Source organism: Magnolia sinica, chromosome 6, assembly GCF_029962835.1.
Source record: "Magnolia sinica isolate HGM2019 chromosome 6, MsV1, whole genome shotgun sequence".
NCBI classification, from domain to species: domain Eukaryota; kingdom Viridiplantae; phylum Streptophyta; class Magnoliopsida; order Magnoliales; family Magnoliaceae; genus Magnolia; species Magnolia sinica.
In genome coordinates, this window is record NC_080578.1 from 98113334 (window position 1) to 98132816 (window position 19483).

Below are 19483 nucleotides of genomic sequence, written 5' to 3' on the forward strand. Positions count from 1 at the left end.
AACAGCTAGACAAAGAACACTGTCCCCATTACACCACAAAATCAAAAAAGATAGTGGCCACAATATTCAAATTTGGAGATTTTGGGCACATGTTCAATCCACGGTGGGATAAACAAACAACTGATGGGCTAGATCACAGATAGCCATGGGCCCTACTCGTCCAAACTGAAAGGGTCAATCCCATCATTCATCTCTGGAGAAGTGTGATGTGATGGTTACTCCACTGGATTAGGATTTGTGTACAAGATCATGATTGTTAATCCAGTGGGCCACATTAGGAATTTGTGATGGCCCCAAAAGTAGGCCAATCCATAAATGATAGAGGCAACGGTCTAGGATTAAACATGGAGAATAACAGACTCACAGCAACATATATTCACCATGCGCAATCTACCCACCTATGGGAACCACCCTGCAAGAATTTTATCAAGAGGTCATTTCCGTTCACATACCATCAAATTGAGAGAGACTAGGCATATGCTAGGACACCGATTGGGTCCCTTCCGCAACTGCACCACCGCATGATGATCCAAAGTTCAAGGCCATCCATCAGGTGGGCCTCAGACACTGAGAAGTGCACTGATTGCAGTATCCTAATAACAAAAACAGTAGAGTTTCTGCCAGTTCACCATTGACTATTGACCAGTCTAGTTAACTGTCCGTTTGCAGGCTACCAATGGATCAAAATCAGTGGGACCCACTTTGTACACCCTCTCCTCAACCAATGGACCATCATGTGGCATTTACAGTGGCTGCAAGCACTAATCTCTTTTGTCAAAACAAGATATCAACAACATCATTTCAATTTCGTGGAGTAAGCAGACGTCACAATACCTTCTTCCACAGATTCAAATGCACAACTGCAACTTTCATATGAGAGGAAATGCACTAATATCTCATGCAGCCCCAGCAAAAATTCATGTAACAAAAGAGGTTAGAACAGCTAATATCATCTTTTGTGTTTTTGTCATCAGCAACCGGTATATTCCACAGCATTGCCTGCAGATGTTAGTTGTAAACCATGATCGGCTTCTACTTTCTTTTTTCTTTTTCTTTTTCTTTTTCTTTTCTATTTTGTTTCTGTTTTTGTTCATTGGTAAAGGTAAACAGTTTCTACTCCCCCTAACAGGTAAACAGAGAGGATCCATTTAGTCACTTAGCTTTGGCGCACTCCAGCCTGGCTGCGACCCACTTGTCGTCACTTATGGGCAGCAGGATCACACCTTCGGGTAGCTTCATGTTGGTCCCACGTGGGTACACCCGAATCCTGCTGCCCAAGACCAGAGGGCTGCTTCTTCCTACAGCCGGCACAGAAGTCAGGTCCGTGACTGACGGTTCGGAGCATTCAGAAGGTGTGGAAGATGACATCCCATCTTCCAGGTGCAGAGGTTCTGCAGGGAAAGGATCTCGGAGGCGCGAGTATATCGTGTCCGTCGAAGGGGATGATTCCCTGCTTTTCAGCAGAGGCTTGGCCGGGGAAGATGGTTCCTTACACTTTGGCATAGCCTCAATATGCAGTTCTGAAAGAGGCTGAGTCCATTGGTAGATGTGGGTTTTGTCCCTGTCTGAGGGCTCACTGGATGAAGCGTCCTGCTGATCTCTATCTGAAAACCATGGACAGAACTCATATGTCATAAATAACAAAATTATCTCTTGCTGTTTATAAATTATAATCTATGTTATCAATGTTCGGCCATGTCGGGTGCACCCTAAAGACTCAACCCGACCTGACTCATAATTTATAAATTAAAAATATTAGGATTACCAATAGATATCTAAATAGTTTATGTTATTAGTGTGTGGTGTGTGTAATAGAAACTTGAAGCTTTTGAAAAAAAAAAAAAAAACAAACAAACTTTTTTCTGTTTTTGAAGATTATTAAAGCATCAAACTACTTGATGATGTCTTTTTTCTTTTTTAATACAAACACAGACCCCACATGGCACTCAAACCCATGACTTCAATGTTGAAACGCAGTGCGTCTACCACTAAGTCATGCATTGAGACCCCTGGACGATGATGTCTTGGTTAAATCCTCTCCTTTATCAACATTTGTTGGATCAATTATCCTCATCAACATTAAGATTTTTAAGAAAATAAAATTGTGACTCACTGGGTGACTCAGTTCGAGTCACAGCATGTCGCACCGAGTCTTCCCAAGTGGCTGAGTCGACTCGACAAGCCTTCCCCCGAATCAGCATTGAGTCGAATTCAGTTCCAACTTTCCTAGCAACTCAGCTTGAAATCTCACCGAGTCTAGTTGAGTTGGTTGACTTTCAAATAAAAAAGTTGGAAAGTTTTAGAAGTATGGTACAAACCATGCCTGTCCATAACAAAATCAGCCTGACCATCTATATGCATATGTAATGCATGAACTGCAAGCTTGTATTAATGATAGAAGGAATTACAATGTCCTACTCAGAACCGAATCTACTGTTTGCCAAAGCACGAGATGCTGTGCATGAGGGGACCATGGTTTAGAAATCCATACGTTGACCTTACAGGACCCACTGTGGATGGAGAAAGCCTTGGCTGTTTCGCATCCATTGATTGTGGATCCTCAATGTAGCTCTTGAACTGTCAACTTCTTGGCTACCAGGATCTTCCTATACATGGGAACATAAGATGGGCCCCACATCTATGGAATCCTGTATTTTGGCTGCTGAGCAGGACCCTGTAATTCCTCCTGCATGCAAACTCTTTTACACAAGCATGTATCGATCACATCAGGGACTTGGAGCAAGATGTCATCTTTAATCCCTTCATTGTCATCCACAGATAGTATTCTGAGTTGAAAGCAAGATGTCACCTGTAATTCCTCCATTGTCACCCACAGATTCAGTGCTCCAAGTTGGAAGCAAGTTAGCTCTGGGCCCAGGGTTCTGTAGCGAGTCAGCACTGAAAGTCGACTGCAAGATGGAAGAAGCACTCCCAGGAGCATCCTGTGTTTTACAACCTATAGAAAGGTGTGCATGAATCCTCTTCGAAGCACCTAAAGAGGAAAAGCAACGAAGGTGTCAGTGCATTATTTCACACACACACACACACACACACACACACACACACACACAACGCAGAATGTCTTAGGCGCACAAACAATTCCTGTACACCAAGAATAAATCACGTTGGGGACTTGCTAGGGTTATAATGATTTGTAGGGGTGTAAATAGCGTTGAATCATCCACAGGTGGGGGATCTATGGTTAGAGGTCCAAGACTATTTGATGCAGTCCTGATGAATCCATCACACAGCAAAAGCAAAGAAGACAAGAATCCTTGACGAAATTCAATATGGGATAACCAACTCAGCCGAACCTGGTGGTGACTCAGCTACTGGACAGTGTAAAGCGCACAAAAACATTGAATTTCTACAAGCATCTTTCTACACATCTCACAGCTGGATGTTCAGGTGACAGCCAACGTACTGATCAATCATATTCAGGTGGGCAAGTCTGAGACCTGATGAGATCCATGGTCGGCACCCACAGATGATGGTGATTGTCCAGATGTGATGTCTTCTTGGTGGGCCAAAGGCTGTTTGTAGTGCCTCACAAGGGGTGAAGGTTCAATTGCACACGACACACTTGGCAGGTGTGAACAGGCACCGTGCCAGAGCATGATCCATCAGAACATGATCTGAAGGGTAGGCCAACTTGCATCCATATCATGGACCATCCAGCGATCAATGTGCCAAACTTTTTTCAGCCTCTACATGGCCAGTATCTTCATTGATCTGATGGGACCATCTGCAGATAAATGCCCCAAAAGGAAGTCCCCTACTGCAGGATCTGAGCCCTTCAATCAGTTGGCAACTGATAGATGGTTCACAAAACAAACTAAATAAATAAATAAAGCAACAGTTGGGAAGAAGAGCAAAAAGAATCGGTGGTTAAGATCTTCTAATCTGAAAGGTTTCTGGGACACCCTCTGTCCAATGTGGGGCCCATCAGAAGAACAATTTGGGTCACCGAAAAATAGGCCCCGTTCCTATGGAAATGGAATTCACAGCCCTATTCACATCAAAGTGCAACAGGACCCAGTAACTCCTCTAGAACAAATGTTGCCTGTAGCCTCTTCAACTCCATCCTTGGCTGCAATATTCAGAGAGGTAGATGGACTGGAGTTAGTTATGGGCCCTGTGCTCTTCAGCAAATCAATGACAACTGCTGACTGTGAGAAACTGAAGTGTTGCACTACGGAACTCACAGCTGAGATTCTACTTGCTCTACCCGAAAAGAGAAGGCATAATAGAATATCTTAGCACATGAGCATCGGTTTAATAGTTCGCCAGACTACATGTAACTCCTCTTTAATGGCATCACATAATCCTATTGGCTAAAAATAGGGGCCCTACTTCACGCATTGAGAACAGTATTTCTGACAAACTACAAAACAATTTCTAGCAGTATCTGACCTCATTCCTCATTCAACCCTCCATGGCTGGTTGGCAAGTGACCAATGTCAATGCATGCCCCTGCCACGGCTTATTCAAAGAGCTCAGAAAAAAGAAGGTTGATGTCTAGTGGGCTGTCGATCATAGAACTTTTCACCATTACCATCTAAAAGCCCACCCAAATTTGTTGGAAGTGTAAGACGATATTAATGGTCAACTTTCTTCAGTTCGGCAGAGTCAAGCAAAAACAAGGCCATTTTATAAGGGCTAGGCTCTGCAGTACCTATAATGACAATATCATATCCAATCAACCAAGCAAAAGCAAGCAAGATTATTGATTAACCATTCCACCTCAATTACTTGTCTTTCTTTATTGCTCCCATTGCAATACCCTCTCCCATTTTAGCTTCTTCGGAATGCAGATATTTAGATTGTTCCCTATCCTTTTATTACTTTCACTATCCCAAATAGAAATTTTGGAGATCAGAAACTCAGCTTAGAGTCAGCTTTGTCCTGAGTTAGATGCAACCCAAAACTCAGTCAAGTACAGAATCTGAGTTTTTCAAGTTTCCAAGTGTTGGTGACATAATCTGATTATCGGGGGGGGGGGGGGGGGGGTTGGATTCGAGATCTCAATGCAGTGTTCCAAATGCTCAATTATTTCTTTTCAGTTTTTATGATGTTAATCCCTTAACTCAATGTAAGCATTGATTGAGTCAACTAAGTAAAGTTTTCTTTACACTAGCTAGGACACTGACTAACAAAAGCTAATGCAGTACTGATACAGTACAAGGTCAGTCCCATACACTATAGGAGCAGTGCATTTGTCTCTCTGAGTCAGAATCAATACGTTTTCCTATCTTCTTTTGTTTTGAAAGTGGATGTTCCAGCGCAAATCTCAGCAATCAATCACACACGCTCATGTCTTCTTGTTTTGTCGTGGGTACTCTGGTCTCCAGGGCATTTTGGAGGATCCAGGCAGGTATTCAAGGCAGCAGATGATCTTGGAGGTGGGACTAGAGCTAGGCAGGGGCCGACTCAACTTGGTGGACTCGGTTTGTCTAACTCAGTCAGATCCGACTCAACCCGAATCAAATGGCAGAGTCGGGTTCGAATCAAGTAGCCCTATCCCGATCCAAAACCGGGCCAAGTTGAGTTCGTGTTACATAGTAACTCGACCTGACTCGAACTGAAACTCAATCCGGTCGGACTTGACCCGAACCAAAACCCGACTCAATCCGATTTTCAGGTACTATATAAACAAAAACAAAACCCATTCTCTACCCTAACCCAACTAGCCAGCCGCCACACCCAACCCGATCATGAGCCCCCTACTCCGGCACAACTGCACAACAGCACCCATCCGGCTCCTCTCTCTCTCTCCTCCACCCATCCACACAGATGCACCCGTTCGGCTCGATTTCGAGCTTCTCCTCCCCTCTCCTCCACCCGTCCGCACAACAACACCCATCCGACCACCCTGCCCATTCGAGCTCCTCTCTCTCTCTCTCTCTCTCTCTCTCTCTCTCTCTCGCACGGGAACACCCATCCGGCCACCCTGCCCATTCAAGCTCCTCCAGTCCTCCTCCTCTCTCTCTCTCTCTCTCCTCCACCCTTCCGCACAGCAGCACCCGTCCGGCTCAATTTTAGGTATTTTTTATTGTTTATTGTTTTAATTAAATAAATCATCAAATGGATGGCTCTAGGCGGCCTGGGCACGTTGTGGTGCGTCCAGGCAGACTTGGGAGCGGCCTGGGCTCAATGTGGTGTATCCAGGCTTGCTCGGAACAAGTGTGGTGCGCCTAGCCTAGCTTGGGTGCGGTGACGTCGGGCTCACTGTGGCTTGGCTCGGGTGTGGTGCAGTCGGGCTCGTTGTGGTGTGTCCAACCTGGCTTGAGTGCGGCCGGGCTAACCCTAAAACCTAACCCTAACCCTAAACCCTAAACCCTAAATCCAAACCCTAAACCTTGAACCCAAAACACTAAACCCTAAATCCAAACCCTAAACGCTAAATCCAAACCCTAAACCCTAAACCCTAAGACCTAAACGACTAAACTTAATCCCTAAATCCTAAATTGCTGGTGTGTTTTATTTATTTGAATTAAACAATTAGTGGTTAATTTTTTGGAATTATGGTTTACATTTCTTATTGCTTTGCTTATTATCGTGCATTAGATAGTTATCTTAATATATATGGATTACATTGCTTTTTGGCTTAACTTATTATTGTGCTTGCGCATTATATAGTTAGCTTATTATGTGTGGATTACATTGCTTTTTTCTTAGCTTATTATTGTGACTTGTGAGTTAGATAATTAGTTGCCTATTTGAGGATTTCTATGTGGCAAAACATAAATATAGTGTGTTTTTTGTGGCATAAAAATCACTAAAATTGTCTCATTTTGGATAATTCAAGGTTAGATAGATAGTATGCTTTCATATAACCTATTTAAATGTTCATGCCCGATCTGCACTCCATCTCCTCATTTCTCTCTAGATATGTTTCTTCCTTTTCATTTATAATATCAAATATCTTCACATTGCTTAGATATTTGGCATCGAAATGTGATGGAAGATTAACTTATCTTGAGAGATATGGGGAGATGCTACCGGATTTTCGGCGTGGGCGTTTAAATGAGAATATGAAAGTATTACAATCCATCCAACCTTGGATGAGTGACTAATTTAGGGTTTAGTATAAATCTTTAAAGCATTAGATTGTTAATGCTAATATGATTTATTATCTTTTAATTATTAGATGGCTAGTGAGGGTCTTTCCAATACCCCTGGCGGTTCATCAATTACATCGCTGATGATCATGGAAGATGAAAGATTAGGTCTAGAAGATGAAGAGGTGTCCATTGATATTAGTACCCCACAGCCACATATCACAGGAAAAACGAAAAAAAAAAAAAAAAGATCGGTAGTGTGGGAAGATTTTGAAGAAATAACCTTGAAAAACGACAAAATGAAGATACAATGCAAGTACTGCAAGGTTCAATATGCTAAACAAGTAGATGGGTCGACCACAACTCTGAAGAAACACATTTTGAAGTATCATAAATAAAATAAAATGACAAGTCAAACCTCAGGGCAACAGACACTTTCATTTACCCACTCTTTAGTGGGTCCGTCGCAAGGTACATTGTCCATCTATAAGTATAACAAAGACTAGCTGAATGAGTTGACAGCCATATTTATTATTACCAATGAAAGACTATATCAGATGGTAGAGAGTCCTTTTGTTGAATTAGCCAAAGGCCTTAACCTCAGATACGAGGTCTCCCATACAACAATAAAGAGAATGTGCATGAAGATGTATGAAAGCGAGAAACTCAAGCTGAAAGGACAGTTGGAATCGATTTCCCGAATTAGCCTGACATCGGATTTGTGGACGGCATCCAATCAACGAAAGGGGTATATGTCACTAACTGCCCACTACATTGATGTCGAATGAAGGCTCTACAAAAGAATCCTAAACTTTCGTTATCTTACGTCTCCTCACAATGGATTGATGATTTCAGACTGCATATACAAATATCTTGTAGAGTGGGGCATTGATAAGAAAATCTCCTTGATAACTTTAGACAATGCCTCTGCAAATGATATCGTGATAACGACTTTGCGGAACTAGTTTAGGGCCACCGATGACTTGTATTTTGGTGGAAAGATATTTCATATTAGGTGTTGTGCCCACATCTTAAACTTGATTGTACAAGATGGCCTTAAAATAATTGAGCCAACAATCGAGAACATAAAAGTGTGAAGTACATACGAGGGTCACCTTCACGATTATATACATAGAATGAGATCGTGAAGTGGTTGAATTTGTCATCTCCGAGAACGATGAAGCTGGATGTCATGACACGTTGGAATTCAACTTTTGAAATGTTGGATTCAGCGATAGCTTTCGAAAACGTATTCTCTCACTATGTGGAGCGTGATGGTGTGTATCTTTGGTTGCCTTCTGATGATGATTGGTCAAGAGCTAAATCAGTTCTCAAGTTCCTTTCAATTTTTTACGACACAACAAAGAAATTTTCAGGAAGCAAGTATCCAACAACAAATATATTACTACTAGAACTTTGGAGGGTAAAAGATGTCTTGCATAGAAGCTGTAGTGGACCAGACTTTTTACAAGTAATGACCATGGGTATGCAGTTAATGTTCGATAAGTATTGGTTTGAGTGCAGTCTGGTATTGGCTGTTGCAGTCGTTCTTGATCCTTGATACAAGATGTTTATGGTTATATTCATCTTTAATAAGTTGTAAGGTGAGAAGAGTGCCTCTGAGGTCGATAAGATTCATGATGCACTTGATGAGTTGTACAATTTTTATGTACAAACGTTGGGCTCCGCAAAAGACAAAACTGCAACCGCAAGCCTGTGTACTCCTCAAGTGGGTTCTAGTTCTGTTGTTGATGAACAACGAGACACGATCGATGATTTCATGTTTTTCCTAACACAGGTTGAGACTCACACGCAGACAACCCAATCAGAACTTGAACACTATCTCAAGAAGCCACTTGTAAAGTATAAGGGCGAAGATTTTGATGTTTTGGACTGGTGGAAGTCGAAATCTCATGATTCACAATACCATATGCTCTCGTTAATGGCACAAGATATATTATCAATTCCAATTTCAACCATGGCATCAGAATCTACTTTTAGTATGGGGAGTAGAGTCATGAACAAGTATCAAAGCTCACTTACACCAGAATCAGTTGAAGCGCTCATTTCTATACAGGATTGGTTGCGTCCAATCTGGGGGAAAGGGAACTCTGTTGATGAAGAGTTCGGTGATGAGGAGAGTAATAAACAAGATGAGACAGTAGTCCAATCGGGACACGCCACCAGTGAGCTCGGCCGCACGCCCGCACCGTACCCGAGCCAGCCCGGACCACCACAACGAGCCCGGACCACCAATCGAGTTTTGAAATAAATAAATAATTAATTATATTAGAAAATTAAAGTTTACCTACAATGGGCGGATTACTGCCAGACAGGTGGATTACTGCCGAACGAGTGGATTGTTGCCAAACAGGTGGAGGGAGGAAGTGGACTGGAGATGAGAGAGAGGAGGAGGAGGAGGAGGAGGGACGGCTAGACGGCTACTGGGTTCGGATAAACGGTAGTCCAATTGGCAGCGGCGCAGGTAGGGTTAGGGTAAGATTAAGAAAAAAAAGTAAACTTTTTATATATAGTACCCGATACCGAATCTAGTCGGGTTTTGGATCGGGTTGAGTCCAATCGGATAGAGTTTCAGTTTGAGCTAGGTCGAGTTACTATGCAACCCGAACTCGACTCGGTTGAGATTCGGATCCGGATGGGGCTACTCGATCCGAACCTGACTCTACCGTTCGGTTCGGGTCGAGTCAAATCTGACCGAGTCAGACAAGTCGGATCCACTGAGTCGAGTCGGGTCCTGCCCAGCTCTAGCTCAGAGTAAGCCCAAAGTTCTCCCACAGTTGAAGCCGTAAAAAGATAACCAAATGATGATTCTGGCGATGAAGGTGGCAGAGGGGGTTATTATTATGGAAAAGATTACTTACACGCAATAAAGGCATTCATCATACAAAGGATATTGAATGAATGAAAGTTTTATTGGTCTGTATGTGGATGTGGTTTATTTACTTTTGATTTTTTACAATGGTTTATTTACTTTTGATTTCAAAACGGGATCGAGTAGCGTTAGCTCTAACTCATTTTATGGGCATGGTTTATTTCCTTTTATTTACTTTGCAGTCGCGTTTTTTGCATGTTGTAACTTACAATGCAAAGAAGACCCCATTGCGGCCTTGCCATGGTAACCCAGTCCGATGACCCGATCTGACTTAGTGTCAACTCGATCCGACTCAGTATTTCTGACCGGGTCGAACTCGGTTCGGATAAGTCCAGCCCAGGCCCGAACTCGGATCAAGTCAGGCATGCCGGACTCGATACCAAGTCGAATCGAGTTCAGGTCAGCCCTAACTCGGTCCAACTCGACCCGATGCCCAGCTCTAGATGGGCCTAGGGTTTGAAAACCCTAGTTGTGATACAATGTAGAACCACAAGATGCTGCATTGTGGAAATTGTCATATCTCAAGTTAACTTAGAATAACATGAATATATAGAGTAGATGAAAGATTTGGGGAGATCTTACCAGATACACATATTAAGAAATAAGGAAATTTCCTAATCTAATAAGATTGCCCTAATATCCTCTAACAAAGAGAGAGTCAACACATTCAACAAGATAATTGAAGTAAAGTGTGCTCGAACATAAGTATCTAGTTACACCAAAATTTATCAAACAAGTACAAGCAATTATTGGGAAGACAAGGGCTTTAAATGGTTCATAGTGCAAACGTCGTGAGGGCTTCCTCATTTGTTTGTCAAATAAATATCAGCCAAAAATACGACAATCTAGCATAAAAATATTTTGTAGGATTTACACATCATATTTGGATTCATGTCACAGTGTGTCATAAAGGCCGCTATGGGACCGTAAAGATAACAGTGGCAATTGTTACACGCTACGGGATTGTAGTGGTCGTAATGGCCGCTACGGAAAAAAGGACCCGTAAAGGCCCTTTATTTACTTTTTATTAAAAAAAGGACCGTAACGGCCATTGCGACGCCTGTAACAGCCATTACACCCCATATTGTAAAGGTAACAGTGATGGCCATTACGGCCACAGTTACCCACTATGGAATACCTTGATTCCTGTTCAAAATGAAGAAGACTTCTTCTTCTTTTTTCCTTCTTCGGTGAAGGTGGTAGAAGTATTTATTCTTGTTCTTTTATAGAAGAATAGAAAGGAAATTTTGTTTTTTTATGCGAAGGGAGGGATAACTGTTAAAGAGGGAGAGCCTGGAAAGTTGAAACATGTTTCTATTCTTTTAGTTATACACATGCGTGCATGTGCACATGTAAGTGAATGTGTGGATGGATGCAATGCATATGGGTATGAATCTACGCACGAATGCATGGATGCATGCATGCATGCATGCGCCGATGAATATATGAAGGAATTTCTAATTATAATTATAACAATTTGATGAGGTTCATGTAACATGCAATGTCTAGCAAAGAAAGTGAGATGTTGACACCAAAAGGTGAATTGAACATGAACTTGTGGAATCAGTTTCACCCTGAATAAGAGATAAATATTGCCTGGATGTGTCTGGCACAACAACTTTGTAAATTCATGCACACTACAAATTTAACAGCATGCCTGTCTATATGGTGCACTAAAAAGCTTTGCTCTTACAAACAACATATGCCTCAAGTCAAAAGCTAGCTTACTTTAGAATCAATTTATTGCTCCAATTTTTAATTTTCTGCTCTTTCACGGCCAGGATTGTTTTTAGATCAATTAGATGTAATCTTGGGGTAATCATGAGGCCAATCATGAATCAATTACAATTTCAAAACAAATTATTATGTCAAATAATGTATTTTCCTTCTCATGACCTTTCAAAAAGAAGAAGAAGAAGAAATTATGCTTCTCATAAAAATAGATTAAAACATGCAAAAAAAAATAAAATAAAATAAAATAAAATAAAATAAAAATAAGGAAAACGTAATGCAGATCAACAAGTTATCTCAATTTTGTAGCACATAAGAAAATCTTAGTAGGCAATTGAACCAAATATTAGAGTAGTTAACAACAACCTCACACATTAATTCAGAACCATGAGTTAAGGGATAAAAGATTAAGCGATAACTTACGCTCTTTAAGACAAGACCAAGCAACCTTTGCTGCAATCATCTCTGCCTGCTTCTTGGTTTTTGCTGCTTTTCCAGAGAAAACCTCTCCTTCTATTTCAACAGTGGAAAAGAAAGTAGGCAAATGAGGTAGACCGGATCTAACGGTCTTATATACCGGTAGTGAAAAGCCTTCTTTCTGAGCTAATTCCTGCAAAAGGTTTTTGCAAAAACCAGCATCATCCTGCAGAAAGTAGGCCACAAATCAATAACCTCATTCATTAAGAAAAATTAAAATGCACAAAAAAAGTAGCTTACAACTAGGCACTAGCTCAATAACATTTAATGAGGAACACTTGCCTCTTGATCTCCTGCTGACAAAGATGCCAGAGCAACTTTTGCAGCGGCATGTTCTGCTTCTCTTAGTGTGCTGAAAAAATCAGGACTCTCAAAGGTTTGTCCATCTACCATAACGGTAGCCTTAAAGCGGAGGCAATGAGGCTGTCCATCACGAAGACTAGAATAGACAGGTAGACTCAGGTTTCTTTTCTGGGCCAAATTCTGTAGCTGGCTCTTGTAAATGTATTGCATTTCTAGAAAGAAAAGAAAAACAAAAACCAGGTGCAACTTTTGTGAGTACATGCTGACAGAAAGCAAGGTTATATAGGCTGGCAATGAGTAACAAGAACATTGGAGACAACAGAAGAATTTGTCAAATGAAATTTCTTTTTTCTTATGTAAATACATAAAAGTTTCAAAATCAATTGTCAGTGACAAACTAACCTTTGAAAAATCGCCAATCATTATTTACTGATCAGGATTTAGAACTTGCATATAAGAAAATCGCATATGCAGCTCAATGTCTAGGAGCAACTACCAAGTGAGCATTAAAAAGTCAAACATAGACTACATGAGCTTTTCATTTGTTTGGGTTCACAACTTAATTTCCAGATGCAGTAGGCAGTGACATGGGAATAGCAACGAATTTGCAACTGATCCTGTCTGAAAGACAAAGTTTAATTTCATGAAGCAGATATTAGAAAGTTTGCAAAGAGTACAGCAATCTTTTGTCACCAGACACTATATTAAGTTACTTTCCCTGTCGAATGACAACATCCCTTTGACCTATAATTGACGGACTTCTATTGAAATTTGAAAAGCAAAAATAAACTTTCAAAAGAGGAAAGGTAGAACCAACCACACATGCTTTCTTATCGCTCTTCTAGCAAGGGTCCCATGGTACCAAAACAAATAAAAAGAAAGGGAGAGGCTGATGACAAGTTTCGACGGAAACACAAGAAAAACTAAACAAAGAGGAAGAGAAGAGGAGGCCTTGCCAAACAGTCAACAATTCTGCTGATTCACATCTTTTACCTTCATCGGACTAGAAAAAACCATTTTGGCACAAACTCTTTTTATTCATATGGATGATGCCTCCACTCCCAGCCAAGCCCAAAGTCAACATAGCCTCTCCCAAAGTTCAGCTTTCACTAACCCAGAGGAGCAAACCATGTACAATTGGGATTGGTGTACCTAGAAGGGAAGCCAAGGAGGCCTACCAATCATAAGTAAGATTAATAATGCAGAGGCTACATAGCTCTCTCTTCACCAAACCTCAAAGGATCACGAAAACAAAGATTGGAGTCCAAAATTTTCTCCATGGACAAGACGCACACGGACACAAACGCACGCGCAGATATTCTAGAGCTCCTGCCCTTCCATAAGCCACACCTAATGGTATGAGAAATCAATCTTAGAAAGGATTGTTCCTCTAAGAGAAAGGAAAAAAGCCTCATACGTCAATTAAATCAATTAACCTCTCTTTGCAGACATGGAATCTCAAAAAGCAGCAATAACCAACTCAACAACTCTGAAGCCAAAGTGGAAATAAAATGAGAATATCCTGTTTCATCTCTTTATGGTTCTAAACATGCGCCTCCCTTATTGGACTCTCCACTAAAAGAAACTGGATCATGGAATGAACAACCCACTTCTACCATTATAATCTTGCAGTCAACTCCCACTTGATTTATCTTTCATGTACGTAAAAGGACCAATCATATCATCATCGTTTCAAAAAAAAAGGACCAATCAAAATTATTACAATGTTGGATACCTTTCCAGACACTCATCAGTACAGTTAGCATAAGCAGGGGACTTGTATCATCATGGAATATTAACTCTATTAAATATCAGCCATATATCAAGAAACATGAACTACAAAAATCAAAGTAGACAAGAACATAAAAAGGAAAAGGAAAAAGAAAGGAAAGGAAAGGAGTTTCAGACCTGTCAGTTCTCTATCCTCCCTGAAATTCAAACCATTTCTGTCAGCATGAGAATTTGTTGTCATTTCTTGATTTTTCTGCTCTAGTGCGGCTTTGGGGTTGGGTGTATTATTCAACTCACCGATTCCATTGGAAGGACCTAAAGGACATGCAGAATAAAACAATTGTAAGAACACAACATACAATTCTTTCTTCTTCCAGATATTAATTTCGCACAGTCAAGAGCCCAAGATTTGTTTCCCAAGGAAAAGAGCATTTCAAATCTTCTATTTGAGAATCCATCTTGACATCCTTAAAAAGTCTGATAACAGAAACATGCTAGAAAAATGTAAACCACCCAGGGAAACAAAAGATTCAAAGATCAAATTACTGATTTGAAGTCCAAAAATCTTCATAAAAAATAAGACCATATGTACCCTACAGTCGAGAACTATAACCTCACATGGACTCCAATAACAGAAAATTTGTATCCCTATTCGGAAGTAACTAAAAATTAAATAATAATAATAACACACGCACACAAATGCAACAAGATGGTCACCACAGCTAACTTGCGCATTGTATGCTTTCAATCCTTACCCACATACAACCACAAGAGTTGGCACTGAAACAATCACAAACCCTACAAAAAACGGATAATAGAAAATCAGGGTTTCTAATCAGAAAATCTATAGGAGGAACCCAAGGAGATTTGATAATCCTACGAGCATGTGTAGCTCAGCCACAGATGCCTCCACATGTTGACTACATGTGGAAAATCACAGCCATCTATCAAGGCAGGCCAAAAGTGTACGTGCCCTAGTATATCTTTTTTAAATGGTTTCCTGGACCCAAAACAAACAAACGGAAAAAAAAAAAAAAAAAACACTTAGTCCAGTCAACTTCAAAAAACACATGAAATCAGCCATACTTAGCATTTTAGGACAACTAATGCCAACCTGTGGTTTGCTCAGGAGCTTATCCATTGCATAATTCTCATTTTCATTCAGAACTCCAAGATGCAAAAGATCAGAGCACTTTGACCTCAGCCTTTCATCCAAGAGTCGTCCTTCATAAGCCTAAGAATAGGATCTTCAAAGCCTTTAAAGGGATCGATGCTAACGTATGGTCAGCATGCTTAGGATATTATCCTATGGACACCAACACCATATCATCCTAAATTCCAAGGTCTCAAAAAAGTCAAATCATTTAAGATCTGTATTCAAGACTTTACCTTAAAAACCTAAGGAATTAGCGTTTTCAAATATTTTTAAGGTAAAGTAATGGTAACCTATGCAAAGGCATTCCTCCAGCCACATTGAGCCTCACATTCATGAATCCATGAGGAATGGTTAGGATCTTATCCTGCAGCCTTGCGAGGTTGCTTTTAGCCTCCGATTCATTAATGGACATCAAAAACAATGGAATTTAGGGTTTTCAAAGCATTTTTAAGACAATAAGTGCTAAACTTCACATGCTAATAATCATACCCTAGCTTTTCATTCTTGACCACTGGACTCAAGGGAAAAAAAAAACAAAACATTTTATGCCCTATTCAAGAACGACACTTAAACCCAAGAAATTAGGGTTTCCATAGCATTTTTAGATAATTAGTACTAACCTTTTCTTTTCTTTTCTTTTCTTTTCTTATTTTTTTCTTTTTTTTTATTTTTGAAAGATGGTGAGCTTTTATTAAAGGAGAAAAAAGGAAATAACAAAACAAACAACAGACAGAGCCACCAAGGCAGCGACCCAGCTACATCCCAAGAAAAAAAATTTACATCCTTTAAGACTTGGAAGACCAGAAGCCCATTCAATGACAATTAGTGCTAACTTGCGCACAATATGCTTACAAACTCCAAAAAACATTTTTAAAGGCAATTTCAGTTTAAAGCCTTCAATTCAATAATCAGTCTTCGAGAAAACCTAGAAAGTAGCATCTCCAGAGCAATTTATTTAAGACAATCAATGCTAACATATGCATAGAATGCTTAGAAATTATCCTACACACCACTTTTAACTCAACAAACTCCAAGATTCTCTGAAAAAAAAAAAAAAATCAGATATTTTTTCTTAAGACCTTTTAATTCAAGAATCATTGTTTAAAACACCAGGAACTAGGGATTCCAGATCATTTTCAGTCAGCCAATGCTAACCTCTGCACGATATGCTTAGTATCTTATCCTACACACTCCATTTCATTCAAAAACAAAAATAAATAAATAAAATCTAAGATTCTTGATAAAACCGGGAAGTTCAGTTGAATTCCTTCAATGCAAGAATCAGCCTTCAATAACCCCCAGAAATTACGGCTTTGTTGGAAGCATTTCTAGACAATCAATGCTCACCTAAGGGGTCATTTGGATGGCTGTAAATGGGGCTACCAGTAAATGATTTACAGGTAAATGATGGTTTACAGTCTGCGTTTGCATGCTGAAAAATGCATGTAAATCATTTACAGCTTTCAGCCCCATTTGATTTCCCAGCAAAAAGCTGTGATTTCATTTACAGGCTCTCCATTTACAGCCTAATGGCTGGATTTTCAAAGATTGGCTCTCCATTTACAGGTTATCCAAACACAGACAATTATTTACCTATAAATCATTTACAGCTTACAGAAAAACAGGTCAAGCTTAACCTGTAAATCATTTACCACTTAAACCGTTTACAGGAATCCAAACTACCCCTAAGCAAATTCTGATCAGGATCTGATCCTATGCCCCCCAAGACTCAAAAGAGAATGAAAGGCGGGAAAAAAAAAAAAAACCACGCATTCTGAGCATTCATATCAAGAAATCATCTAAAAACCCTCAGAATTACAGAACTAATCTGGTGACAAGGGAAGAGGAGTGGCTTGGACCGCAGAGGAGATTATCAGTGATAACCAACAAACCTTATTTCTCAGAATCCTATACTAAACCCCCAACACCCAGAGGGAAAAAGAAAAGGGGGAGAAGAAAAAGGCATAATAAGCCTTTCATTTCAAGAAAGAACTTTCAAAACCCTCTAAATTACAAAAGCAACTAACCTGCACATATTATGCTAAGGATCTTTTTTTTTTTTTTTACACACGCACACACATCCCCACACACTCATGCTGCAGTGGGATTTCACTGCCTATGGATACTCGAACACTTGACCGGGTGTTGAAACTCCTGAGAGTCTACCACCAGAGCAAGAGTAAGGATCCTGCTGAGGATCTTACCCTACGCCCTAATAACTCAAAAGAAAAGGAAAAAAGGAGGAATTGAAAGGCATCCTGAGCCTTCAATTTCCAGAATAACTTTGAAAACTCCCCGTAATTACAGAATCCACCCGGCATTGATGGAAGACAAATGCATGGAAAGAGAAGGAGACAATCAGTGCTATATTACGCACCTGATGCTTAGGATGTTATCCTACACTCTCAAAGAACCAAAAGAAAAAAGGGTAAATAAAAAGCATTCCGAACCTCCACTGCAAGAATCAGCATAAAAAATCGTCAGAATTACGCAAATCACCTGGCAACAGTGGAAGAAGAGTGGATAGACATTGCCAGTGAAGAAGAGTGGATAGACACTGAAGGAGACTCAAAAGAAAAAGGCACTCTGAGCCTTCAGTTCAAGAATCGACCTCAAAAATCTTCAGAATTACGGAATTCACAGTGCATAAACAACAGAGGTGACAATCAGTGCTAACCTACGCACCTAATGCTGAGTATCTTATCCTACACCCCTAGACACTAGATGGAAAAGGCATTCCGAGCTTCCACTCAGAGAATCGGCCTCGAAAACCCTCAGAATTACAGAATTCACATGTTGACCGAGGAAGAGGAGTGCATAGACAGCAGAGGAGATGATCAGTGCTAACCTACGCACCAAATGCTTAGAATCTTATCCTACGGCAACAAAGACTCAAAAGAAAAGGTATTCTGAGGCTTCAGTTCAAGAATCGGCCTCGAAAACCCTCGGAATTACGGAATTAACCTGAAGAGTCTGAAAAAGGAGTGCATTGACAGCAGACGTGCTCACCTACGCAACTGATGCTGATGATCTTATCCTACGCCCCCAGAAAGTCAACACAAAAGGCATTCCGAGCATTCGATTCAAGAATCGGCCTGAAAAACAGACAGAATTACGAAATTCACCTGCTAACGACAATGGAAGAAAGGCAGCAGCCACGTCGAAGCTTCCAGCGGTGGTGAAATGCTCGAAAGCGAGCTTGGCGGCCATGTTCTGAGCTTCTTTGGATGATTTGGCGGAATCGATGGTCCGGAAATCGACGCCGTTGATGGAAACGGTGCCTTTGAAGCAAGGGTTGTGATCTGGACCCTCCTTTGAAGTGGCGTATGTGGGCAAGCTCCATGATTTCTGATGACAGAGCTCTTGCAGCCGAGATTTATACATTTTTCTTCTTCCTCTCTCTTCTCGGAGTCAGAAATGGCGGGGTACGATTGAGATTTTATCCAATTTATAGAGAAATGGGGAGAGCAGGAAGGGAGACGAAGGGAGAGAAGCGGAGCAGATTAGGTACAGCCCCGGCCTGATTGAAGACGGTGCGCTTCTTACTGCGGGTCCCACCTTGATGTATTTATTCTATATCCACACCGTCCATCTGTTTTTCCAAATAATATTAGGGTATGATGCAAAAAATTAATTAGAATAAATTCTACAGTGCACCATGCCATAGGAAAAACCGATGAATGACCATTAATGGTCCATAGAAGTTTTCGATCAAGCCGACATTTGTTTTTTCCATTCATACAATTTATCTAACGTATCAACAGGTTGGATGGAAAATGAACACTACGGATATGGGCCCTAGAAATTTTTTTAAGGGTAAGGCATTCAATCAACAATTTTTCCTATAGTATGGTCCACTTGTGTTTTGGATGTTCTTAATTTTTGCTATCGTACCTAAAATGATCTTCCAAAACGGATTGACAGTGTGGATATAGAATATATACATCGAGGTGAGTCCAATGGTAAGGGCTGCACTGTCTTGTGTGCAGCCGGGGCGGCACCTAATCCGCTCCCGAAGATATTACAATACATTGATCCGGACTGTTCATTAGGTTGAGCGCACATTTCATGACCTATCATGCAAATATTATACAAATCCAACAAATATTAACCATTGATCATTGACCATTA

General features: G+C 40.6%; 1 protein-coding gene across 2 annotated transcripts; it reads right to left on the reverse strand.

Moving 5' to 3' along the window:
• Positions 1-787: 787 nt before the first annotated feature.
• Positions 788-18823, reverse strand: LOC131249204 (double-stranded RNA-binding protein 1-like). Of its 2 annotated transcripts, XM_058249827.1 has the most exons (6): positions 18478-18820; positions 14374-14511; positions 12445-12677; positions 12109-12328; positions 2810-2992; positions 788-1604 (listed from the first exon to the last, which is right to left on the reverse strand). In XM_058249827.1, exons 1-6 carry the CDS (start codon positions 18734-18736, stop codon positions 1153-1155), a joined length of 1485 nt encoding a protein of 494 aa, XP_058105810.1. In that variant the 5' UTR covers positions 18737-18820; the 3' UTR covers positions 788-1152. The 2 variants fall into 2 exon arrangements, with proteins under 2 accessions (XP_058105810.1, XP_058105811.1); XM_058249828.1 differs by lacking the exon at positions 2810-2992 and having other exon boundaries at positions 18478-18823.
• Between the last annotated feature and the right edge of the window lie 660 nt (positions 18824-19483).